Raw genomic sequence first — 12,138 nt, 5'->3', positions numbered from 1 at the left:
TGCATTGACCGCCCTCCCGCCTCCTTCCGACCATGTAGGTGACTAAGACATTAAAAGTTTCCCCCCTTCACATAAAAGCCCTCCAAACTAACTGACTAACATTTAAGCAATGATTTACAGATGTTTTAAGTGTCTCCCCGGTCTCCGGGGAGGAGGCAGCCGCTACAGTAGCACAGACCTGGGTTGACCGTGGGTCGTTTCGGGTTTCGGGTCAGGTTTGGCGCCAAACGCGAGCTTTGGTGCGCAGATGACATCTGGAAAAAATGGCCGGTTTTCGGATTTTTTCGGTTTCCGGAACTCCGGATAAAAGGTTGTGCACCTGTAATGTGATCTGTGGGCGGGGCACAGAGATCGCTGGTCCGTGAGCTGACATCGCTGTTCCGCGCGGACTAGGTGGGCCGTATTTAACGGTGTGATGCCGGCTGCACGGTACTTACTCGCCAGGACCACCGCAGTAACAGTAACACTGCTGCTGGTTGGTCAGGTGCTGGGGGTCCCAGTCCAGGGACTCGAGCTGGTAGGGAAGGACCCTCTTCATCAGCCGCATGGCATTGGCGTACGGGCCCTTCTTCAGAGCTCCTCCCTTCTGCCGGGAACATAAACCACACACACTTAACACCCGCACACTTCCCGGGGCTTACGTCGACATTCGAGAGGAACAACACCCTGGGAGATTTGCGGGACCGCTGGGCACCGCGGGGGGCAGTGAAGAAAGCCAATGGTATGTTAGCTTTCATAGCAAAAGGATTTGAGTATAAGAGCAGGGAGGTTCTACTGCAGTTGTACAGTGTCTTGGTGAGACCACACCTGGAGTATTGCGTACAGTTTTGGTCTCCTAATCTAAAGAAAGACATTCTTGCCATAGAGGGAGTACAGAGAAAGTTCACCAGACTGATTCCTGGGATGTCAGGACTTTCATATGAAGGAAGACTGGATAGACTCGGCTTGTACTCGCTAGAATTTAGGAGATTGAGAGGGGATCTTATAGAAACTTACAACATTCTTAAGGGGTTGGACAGGCTAGATGCAGGAAGATTGTTCCCGATGTTGTGGAAGTCCAGAACTAGGGGTCACAGTTTAAGGATAAGGGGGAAATCTTTTAGGACCGAGGTGAAAAAAACATTTTTCACAAAGAGAGTGGTGAATCTCTGGAATTCTCTGCCACAGAAGGGAGTTGAGGCCACAGTTCATTGGCTATATTTAAGAGGGAGTTAGATGTGGCCCTTGTGGCTAAAGGGATCAGGGGGTATGGAGAGAAGGCAGGTACGGGATACTGAGTTGGATGATCAGCCATGATCATATTGAATGGCGGTGCAGGCTCAAAGGGCCGAATGGCCTACTCCTGCACCTATTTTCTATGTTTCTATGAATGTATCGTTGACAGGGATTGTAACATGAGTGCAGAGCAGTTCAGAATATTTGTTTCGATAGTCGGGTGATTTTGAAACGCTCGATATTGTTTCGTATCGTATTTATATTATTGCAATAAGTGATTCAATTTATTTTTGTGTTTAAATAAATATCACACAGATTTACATCGCAGAGAACACAGTTGGTGAGGCCGCATATAGAATATTGTGTTCAGTTCTGGGCACCGTGTTACAGGAAAGATGTTGTCAAGCTGGAAAGGGTTCGGTGAAGATTCCCGAGGATGTTGCCAGGACTAGAGGGTGTGAGCTACAGGGAGAGGTTGAGCAGGGCTGGGTCTCTATTCCATGGAGCGCAGGAGGATGAGGGGTGATCTTATAGAGGTGTATAAAATCATGAGAGGAATAGATCGGGTAGATGCACAGAGTCTCTTGCCCAGATTAGAGGAATCGAGGACCAGAGGACACAGGTTCAAGGTGAAGGGGAAAAGATTTAATAGGAATCTGAGGGGTAACTTTTTCACACAAAGGGTGGTGGGTGTATGGAACGAGCTGCCAGAGGAGGTAGTTGAGGCTGGGACTATCCCCAACGTTTAAGAAACAGTTAGACAGGTACATGGATAGGACAGGTTTGGAGGGATATGGACCAAACGCAGGCAGGTGGGACTAGTGTAGATGGGGCGCAGAAGGTTTCTCTTGAGTTATTCTTTGGAGCGCAGAAGGTTAAGGGGGGACTTGATAGAGGTTTTTTAAAATGATGAGAGGGATAGACAGAGTTGACGTGGAAAAGCTTTTCCCACTGAGAGTAGGGAAGATTCAAACAAGGGGACATGACATGAGAATTAAGGGACTGAAGTTTAGGGGTAACATGAGGGGGAACTTCTTTACTCAGAGAGTGGTAGCTGTGTGGAATGAGCTTCCAGTGAAGGTGGTGGAGGCAGGTTCGTTTTTATCATTTAAAAATAAATTGGATAGGCATATGGATGGGAAGGGAATGGAGGGTTATGGTCTGAGCGCAGGTATATGGGACTAGGGGAGATTATGTGTTCGGCACGGACTAGACGGGTCGAGATGGCCTGTTTCCGTGCTGTAATTGTTATATGGTTATATGGTTATAAAATCATGAGAGGAATAGATCGGGCAGAGTCTCTTGCCCAGAGTAGGGGAATCGAGGACCAGAGGACACAGGTTCAAGGTGAAGGGGAAAAGATTTAATAGGAATCTGAGGAGTAACTTTTCCACACAGAGGGTGGTGGGTGTATGGAACGAGCTGCCAGAGGAGGTAGTTGAGGCTGGAACTATCCCAACGTTTAAGAAACAGTTAGACAGGTACATGGATAGGACAGGTTTGGAGGGATATGGGCCAAACGCAGGCAGGTGGGACTAGTGTAGATGGGACAATGTTGGCCGGTGTGGGCAAGTTGGGCTGAAGGAAGGGCCTGTTGCACGCTGTATCTCTAAAGTAAGGATTAAAGGGTGGCATGGTGGAGCAGCGGGTAGCCCTGCTGTCTCAAGGCGCCAGAGACTCTGGTTCGATCCTGACCTCTGGATTTGTTTGTCTGCGTGTGTGGATTTTTCACGTTCTCCCTGTGACCTCGTGAGTTTTCGCAGGGAGCTCCGGTTTCCTCCCACATCCTAAAGACGTACAGGTTTGTAGATTAGTTGTCCCTGGTGCGTTAACAAAGGGGGAGGGGGAGGGTTGATGAAAATGTGGAAAAGGTTTTAAACTGGTCTTTACAGTTTAGTTTAGTGATACAGTGCGGACACAGGCCCTTCGGTTGCACTAACCAGCGATCCCCGCACACTAACACTATCCTACACACACACTAGGGACAATTTACATTTATACCCAGCCAATTCACCTACAAACCTGCACGTCTTTGGAGTGTGGGAGGAAAAATCTTTATAAATCAGAGCATTGAGTATAGAAGCTGGGATGTAATGTTAAAATTGTACAAGGCATTGGTGAGACCAAATCTGGAGTATGGAGTACAATTTTGGTCGCCCAATTATAGGAAGGATGTCAACAAAATAGAGAGAGTACAGAGGAGATTTACTAGAATGTTGCCTGAGTTTCAACAACTAAGTTACAGAGAAAGGTTGAACAAGTTAGGGCTTTATTCACTGGAGCGCAGAAGGTTAAGGGGGGACTTGATAGAGGTTTTTAAAATGATGAGAGGGATAGACAGAGTTGATGTGGACAAGCTTTTTTCCACTGACTGAATACGGGGAAGATTCAAACAAGAGGACATGACTTCAGAATTAAGGGACAGAATATTTTGGTGGTAATATGAGGGGAACTTCTTTACTCAGAGAGTGGTAGCGGTGTGGAGTGAGCTTCCAGTGGAAGTGGTGGAGGCAGGTTCATTGGTATCATTTAAAAATAAATCGGATAGGCATATGGATGAGAAGGGAATGGAGGGTTATGATATGAGTGCAGGCAGGTGGGACTAAGGGGAAAAAAAATTGTTCGGCATGGACTTGTAGGGCCGAGATGGCCTGTTTCCGTGCTGTAATTGTTATAAATGGTTATATGGTTAAAAAGCAGGAACGGGGCACTGGTTTTGGATGATCAGCCATGTTCACATTGGATGGCGGTGCTGGCTCGAAGGGCCGAATGGTCTACTCCTGCACCTATTTTCTAGGTTTTTAAACCGAAGACCTCAGAGAAAACCCGTGCAGGTCACGAGGGGGAACGTACAAAATCCGTACAGACAGCGCCCGTAGTCGGGATCTCTGGCGCTGTAAGGTAGAAACTGCACCATCGTGCCGCCCTGAACTGTGAACTGATGAACTATGAACTGATGAACCCTGAACCTATAACCTGTGGCCCAATGAACTCGGAACTGATGAATCTATGAGATGTGAAACCATATATAACCATATAACAATTACAGCACGGAAACAGGCCATCTCGACCCTTCTAGTCCATGCCGAACACATAATCTCCCCTAGTCCCATATACCTGCGCTCAGACCATAACCCTCCATTCCCTTCCCATCCATATAACTATCCAATTTATTTTTAAAAGTACGATCCGAAACGGTGAACTGTGAACATGAACTGATGAACTGTGAACTCATGAACTATGAACTGATGCACCTATGAACCGATGAACTGTGAACCGGTGAACTATGAACTGGTGAACCGGTGAAATGTGAACTCATGAACTGTGAACTTGTGAACTGCAAACATAGACTGTGAACTGATGCACTATGAACCGATGAACTGTGAACCGGTGAACTATGAACCGGTGAACTGTGAACCGGTGAACTGTGAACTCATGAACTGCAAACATAGACTGTGAACTGATGCACTATGAACCAATGAACTGTGAACCGGTGAACTGGTGAACCGGTGAACTGTGAACTGATGAACTGGTGAACCGGCGAACTGTGAACTCATGAACTGGTGAACTATGAACTGGTAAACTGATGACCTGTGAACCGGTGAACTGTGAACTCATGAACTGTGAACTTATGAACTGCAAACATAGACTGTGAACTGATGCACTATGAACCGATGAACTGCGAACTGATGACCTGTGAACCGATGAACTATGTACTGATGCACTATGACCTCCCGGTGGGTTGGAGACCCTGGTCTTACCTTGGTGGCCACAGCAAAGACACAGGGTCGACAGATCCAGCGGGCGGGAGCGGTGGTGTCCGTGTTGATAGGGGGTGCGTGGCACTCCTGGTGATACCCTGAGAGAGAGGGGAGAGACAGAGAGACAGAGAGATAGAGAGATAGAGAGGGCTGATCATCAGAGCCGGGCCCAGCCCAGAACCGGCGATGCGGTAGACTTGCTGCCGTATACAGCGAATGCCGTATACACCGGAGGCCCAGGTGCCATCCCAAACACGGGTGCTGTCTGTACGGAGTTTGCACGTTCTCCCCGTGATCTGCGTGGGTTTTGTCAGAGATGTTTTGTTTTCCTCCCACACTCCAGAGACGTGTGGGTTTGTAGTTAATTGACTTAGAAAACATAGAAACATAGAAATTAGGTGCAGGAGTAGGCCATTCGGCCCTTCGAGCCTGCACCGCCATTCAATATGATCATGGCTGATCATCCAACTCAGTATCCCGTACCTGCCTTCTCTCCATACCCCCTGATCCCCTTAGCCACAAGGGCCACATCTAACTCCCTCTTAAATATAGCCAATGAACTGTGGCCTCAACTACCCTCTGTGGCAGAGAGTTCCAGAGATTCACCACTCTCTGTGTGAAAAATGGTTCTTCTCATCTCGGTTTTAAAGGATTTCCCCCTTATCCTTAAGCTGTGACCCCTTGTCCTGGACTTCCCTAACATCGGGAACAATCTTCCTGCATTTAGCCTGTCCACAACCCCTTAAGAATTTTGTAAGAGTCTATAAGATCCCCTCTCAATCTCCTAAATTCTAGAGAGTATAAACCAAGTCTATCCAGTCTTTCTTCATAAGACAGTCCTGACATCCCAGGAATCAGTCTGGTGAACCGTCTCTGCACTCCCTCTATGGCAATAATGTCCTTCGTCAGATTTGGAGACCAAAACTGTACGCAATACTCCAGGTGTGGTCTCACCAAGACCCTGTACAACTGCAGTAGAACCTCCCTGCTCCTATACTCAAATCCTTTTGCAATGAAAGCTAACATACCATTCGCTTTCTTGACTGCCTGCTGCACCTGCATGCCTACCTTCAATGACTGGTGTACCATGACACCCAGGTCTCGCTGCATCTCCCCCTTTCCCAATCGGCCACCATTTAGATAATAGTCTGCTTTCCCGTTTTTGCCACCAAAATGGATAACCTCACACACTCCAAAGACATGTGGGTTTGTAGGTTAATTGACTTGGTATAAATATAAATGTAAAAAATTGTCACTAGTGTGTGTGTGTGTGTGTGTGTGTGTGTGTGTGTGGTTGTGTGTTTGTGTGTGTGTGTGTGTGTGTGTAGGAGGATGTGTTAGTGTGCGGGGATCGCTGGTCGGCGCGGACTCGGTGGGCTGAAGGGCCTGTTTCCGCGCTGTATCTCTAAACTAAACTAAATTAAATGAAATTCTGAAGAAGGGTCTCGACCCGAAATGTTGCCTTTGCTCCATAGATGCTGCCTCACCCGCTGAGTTTCTCCAGCATTTTTGTCTACCTTCAATTTAATGCCCAATGCAGTGTAGAAAGAAGCAAGGATTCAAGGTCTGAAGAAGGGTCTCGACCCGAAACGTCACCCATTCCTTCTCTACAGAGATGCTCCTCACCCACTGAGTTACTCCAGCATTTTGTGTCTACATTCTGCAGGTCTTTCTCACACAACAAGGATTTAATGCTGACCCTCGACAATTACGATGTGGCATCGCTAATAAGGAAGGCAAACGCAATGCTGACATGTAAATGCTACATGGTAAATGGTAGGGAATTGAAGAATGTAGGTGAACAGAGGGATCTGGGAATAACTGTGCACAGTTCCCTGAAAGTGGAATCTCATGTAGATAGGGTGGTAAAGAAAGCTTTTGGTGTGCTGGCCTTTATAAATCAGAGCATTGAGTATAGAAGTTGGGATGTAATGTTAAAATTGTACAAGGCATTGGTGAGGCCAATTCTGGAGTATGGTGTACAATTTTTGGTCGCCCAATTATAGGAAGTATGTCAACAAAATAGAGAGAGTACAGAGGAGATTTACTAGAATGTTGCCTGGGTTTCAGCAACTAAGTTACAGAGAAAGGTTGAACAAGTTAGGGCTTTATTCTTTGGAGCGCAGAAGGTTAAGGGGGGACTTGATAGAGGTTTTTAAAATGATGAGAGGGATAGACAGAGTTGACGTGGACAAGCTTTTCCCACTGAGAGTAGGGAAGATTCAAACAAGGGGACATGACTTCAGAATTAAGGGACTGAAGTTTAGGGGTAACATGAGGGGAACTTCTTTACTCAGAGAGTGGTAGCTGTGTGGAATGAGCTTCCAGTGAAGGTGGTGGAGGCAGGTTCGTTTTTATCATTTAAAAATAAATTGGATAGTTATATGGATGGGAAGGGAATGGAGGGTTATGGTCTGAGCGCAGCTATATGGGACTAGGGGAGATTATGTGTTCGGCACGGACTAGAAGGGGTCGAGATGGCCTGTTTCCATGCTGGAATTGTTATATGGTTATATGTATTTCGAGAGGACTAGAATATAAAAAACAGGGATGTAATGCTGAGGCCACATATCTGAGGAAGGATGTGCTGGCTCTGGAGAGGGTCCAGAGGAGGTTTACAAGAATGATCCCAGGAATGAGTGGGTGTTATTCAGTTTGGTTATTTCAGTTTATTGTCATGTGTACCAAAGCTTTAACATGCGATGAGCATTTGACAGCAGTGGGCCTGTAAACATAGAAACATAGAAATTAGGTGCAGGAGTAGGCCATTCGGCCCTTCGAGCCTGCACGCAATACTCCAGGTGTGGTCTCACCAAGACCCTGTACAACTGCAGTAGAACCTCTCTGCTCCTATACTCAAATCCTCTTGCTATGAAAGCTAACATACCATTCGCTTTCTTCACTGCCTGCTGCACCTGCATGCCTACCTTCAATGACTGGTGTACCATGACACCCAGGTCTCGCTGCATCTCCCCCTTTCCCAATCGGCCACCATTTAGATAATAGGATGCAAAATGCTGGAGTAACTCAGCGGGACAGGCAGCATCTCTGGGGAGAAGGACTGGACGACGTTTCTGGTCGAGACCCTTCTTCAGAGTGAGGTCAGGGGAGAGGGATGCACAGAGATAAGGAAGGGCGAGGTGTGAAAACGAGAGATCAAAGTGGACGAGCTTAAGGAAAATGTTTCGTTTGTGGAACTTGGCACCAGGTGCAGTGGGGACTCGGTGGGCTGAAGGGTAGTACGGACTCGGTGGGCCGAAGGGCCTGTTTCCGTGCTGTACGGGGCTGCGTTCCACGTTACTCCCTGGTACATGGTAAATGGTAGGGAATTGAAGAATACAGTTGAACAGAGGGATCTGGGTATAACCGTGCATAGTTCCTTGAAGGTGGAATCTCATGTAGATAGGGTGGTAAAGAAAGCTTTTGGTATGCTAGCCTTTATAAATCAGAGCATTGAGTATAGAAGCTGGGATGTAATGTTAAAATTGTACAAGGCATTGGTGAGACCAAATCTGAAGTATGGTGTACAATTTTGGTCGCCCAATTATAGGAAGGATGTCAGCAAAATAGAGAGAGTACAGAGGAGATTTACTAGAATGTTGCCTGGGTTTCAGCAACTAAGTTACAGAGATAGGTTGAATAAGTTAGGGCTTTATTCTCTGGAGCACAGAAGGTTAAGGGGGGACCTGATAGAGGTCTTTAAAATGATGAGAGGGATAGACAGAGTTGATGTGGACAAGCTTTTCCCTTTGAGAGTAGGGAAGATTCAAACAAGGGGACATGACTTCAGAATTAAGGGACAGAAGTTTAGGGGTAATATGAGGGGGAACTTCTTTACTCAGAGAGTGGTAGCGGTGTGGAATGAGCTTCCAGTGGAAGTGGTGGAGGCAGGTTCATTGGTATCATTTAAAAATAAATTGGATAGGCATATGGATGAGAAGGGAATGGAGGGTTATGGTATGAGTGCAGGCAGGTGGGACTAAGGGGGAAACAATTGTTCGGCACGGACTTGTAGGGCCGAGATGGCCTGTTTCCGTGCTGTAATTGTTATATGGTTGTATGGTTATATGGTTGCCTGTCCTCACCTTGGTTACACTTGCCACAATTGATGATGAGGTTATTCTGAGTGAGGGTGGAATCCCCACACAAACAGCAAACACCTTCCGTGCCTGGGAGAGCAGCTGCAAGCACAGACACAGACATTGTGTTAGAAACATAGACAATAGGTGCAGGAGTAGGCCATTCGGCCCTTCGAGCCTGCACCACCGTTCAATATGATCATGGCTGATCATCCAACTCAGTATCCCGTACCTGCCTTCTCTCCATACCCCCTGATCCCTTTAGCCACAAGGGCCACATCTAACTCCCTCTTAAATATAGCCAATGAACTGTGGCCTCGACTACCCTCTGTGGCAGAGAGTTCCAGAGAATCACCACTCTCTGTGTGAAAAAAGTTCTTCTCATCTCGGTTTTAAAGGATATCCCCTTTATCCTTAAGCTGTGACCCCTTGTCCTGGACTTCCCCAACATCGGGAACAATCTTCCTGCATCTAGCCTGTCCAACCCAGTAAGAATTTTGTAAGTTTCTATAAGATCCCCTCTCAATCTCCTAAATTCTAGAGAGTATAAACCAAGTCTATCCAGTCTTTCTTCATAAGACAGTCCTGACATCCCAGGAATCAGTCTGGTGAACCGTCTCTGCACTCCCTCCCCATATCCCCTGATTCTGTTAGCCCAAGAGTTAAATCTAACTCTCTCTTGAGAACATCCAGTGAATTGGGGAGAGAGGGGAGGGGGGAGAGAGGGGGGGGGGGGGGGGGGGAGAGAGGGGGAGGGGGGGGGGGGGAAGAGAGGGGGAAGGAGAAGGAGAGAGAGGGGGAGAGAGGGGGTAGACATTGGATACTTACGGGGATAGATGTCCTTCCACAGCACCCAGAACTCGGAATTATCCTCAAAGCGAACAAGACACATCTGTTTCCACCGGTTCACCTGTGAGTGGGGTCACAGACACCAATGGTTGGGTATTAATGATAGAGTAGCAAGATGGATTCAACAGTGGCTGAATGGGAGATGCCAGAGAGTAATGGTGGATGGTTGTTTGTCAGGTTGGAGGCCAGTGACGAGTGGGGTGCCACAGGGATCTGTGTTGGGTCCACTGCTGTTTGTCATGTACATCAATGATCTGGATGATGGTGTGGTAAATTGGATTAGTAAATATGCAGATGATACTAAGATAGGTGGGGTTGCGGGTAATGAAGTAGATTTTCAAAGTCTACAGAGAGATTTATGCCAGTTGGAAGAGTGGGCTGAAAGATGGCAGATGGAGTTAAATGCTGATAAGTGTGAGGTGCTACATCTTGGCAGGACAAATCAAAATAGGACGTACATGGTAAATGGTAGGGAATTGAAGAATGTAGGTGAACAGAGGGATCTGGGAATAACTGTGCACAGTTCCCTGAAAGTGGAATCTCATGTAGATAGGGTGGTAAAGAAAGCTTTTGGTGTGCTGGCCTTTATAAATCAGAGCATTGATATAGAAGTTGGGATGTAATGTTAAAATTGTATAAGGCATTGGTGAGGCCAATTCTGGAGTATGGTGTACAATTTTGGTCGCCTAATTATAGGAAGGATGTCAACAAAATAGAGAGAGTACAGAGGAGATTTACTAGAATGTTGCCTGGGTTTCAACAACTAAGTTACAGAGATAGGTTGAATAAGTTAGGGCTTTATTCTTTGGAGCGCAGAAGGTTAAGGGGGGGACTTGATAGAGTTCTTTAAAATGATGAGAGGGATAGACAGAGTTGACGTGGAAAAGCTTTTCCCACTGAGAGTAGGGAAGATTCAAACAAGGGGACATGACTTGAGAATTAAGGGACTGAAGTTTAGGGGTAACATGAGGGGGAACTTCTTTACTCAGAGAGTGGTAGCTGTGTGGAATGAGCTTCCAGTGAAGGTGGTGGAGGCAGGTTCGTTTTTATCATTTAAAAATAAATTGGATAGTTATATGGATGGGAAGGGAATGGAGGGTTATGGTCTGAGCGCAGGTATATGGGACTAGGGGAGATTATGTGTTCGGCACGGACTAGAAGGGTCGAGATGGCCTGTTTCCGTGCTGTAATTGTTATATGGTTATATGGTCATGTGTGTTAGTTTTAGTTGGACAGGGTGGGGGTGGGTGGGGTGGGGTGGGGTGGGAAACGGGGTGGGACGGGGTGGGGTGGGACGGGGTGGGGTGGGATGTGGTGGGGAACACACGTGAAACACACGTGCAACACACACACACTGGAAGGCACTATAGGTGCATCAAATCCAGGACAAACAGACTCAGGAATAGTTGCTTTCCGAGAATTATAACTACTATAAATTCAAATTCACACATGCACTGACTACACCGCCCAACACGGACTTCCATCTGTATATATGTATATATGTATGTAGCGCCGCAGAATTTGTGCACCTATTCCCCCCCCCTCATCTCCCTTCTGTTTTTTGTTTTTTCTGTTTCTTGTTTTTTGTGCTAAATTGTATGTATGCACTGAGTACGAGCAGCTTTCAGTTTCACTGTACATGTATAGTGACAATAAATGGCATATCTTAATATCTTAAAAGTGTGAAGGGTTTGGACGGGACGTGGGGGTCGGGGATTTGAACCCACCTTGCGGACCTTGCCCAGGTAGAGTAACCCATCGCTCCAGCGTGCCAGCACGTCCTGGCCCACCCACAGTCGGGGCTGGGCACCCTGGCCTGCTCCTCGGGCTCTCCTCTTGACCCCCGGAGGCACCTTGGGGCCACTCCTCCTGCCCCTCGACCCTCTCCCCACTGTCCCCTCACCCTCACCCTCCATGGCGCTGGGCGGGCGGGCGGGCGAGGAGGGGCTTCACGGAGGGAAGCAGCTGACGCGGAGCGTCAGAACTGGACGTGGGAGAAACAGGACAAAGATCAGACAGATACATCCACTGTAGTCTATCGTCCAGTCTATTTCTGCTCCGAGTCTCGTCTAGTCCTAGTCCTGGAGTATTGCGTACAGTTTTGGTCTCCAAATCTGAGGAAGGACATTATTGCCATAGAGGGAGTGCAGAGACGGTTCACCAGACTGAGAGGTTCTACTGCAGTTGTACAGGGTCTTGGTGAGACCACACCTGGAGTATTGCGTACAGTTTTG

At 47.3% G+C, this 12,138-nt stretch overlaps 1 protein-coding gene across 1 annotated transcript; it reads right to left on the bottom strand.

The window, feature by feature from the left end:
• Positions 1-376: 376 nt before the first annotated feature.
• On the bottom strand, positions 377-11,885 carry LOC129694488 (PHD finger protein 1-like). Its single transcript, XM_055631205.1, has 5 exons — positions 11,632-11,885; positions 9,884-9,965; positions 9,062-9,157; positions 4,977-5,074; positions 377-586 (listed from the first exon to the last, which is right to left on the bottom strand). Exons 1-5 carry the CDS (start codon positions 11,818-11,820, stop codon positions 434-436), a joined length of 618 nt encoding a protein of 205 aa, XP_055487180.1. The 5' UTR covers positions 11,821-11,885; the 3' UTR covers positions 377-433.
• Between the last annotated feature and the right edge of the window lie 253 nt (positions 11,886-12,138).

The sequence above is a fragment of the Leucoraja erinacea genome, unplaced genomic scaffold, assembly GCF_028641065.1.
Source record: "Leucoraja erinacea ecotype New England unplaced genomic scaffold, Leri_hhj_1 Leri_689S, whole genome shotgun sequence".
Lineage (NCBI taxonomy): Eukaryota > Metazoa > Chordata > Chondrichthyes > Rajiformes > Rajidae > Leucoraja > Leucoraja erinaceus.
Note: the sequence above shows the minus strand (reverse complement) of the source record. Positions and strands in the feature narration are given on the sequence as shown.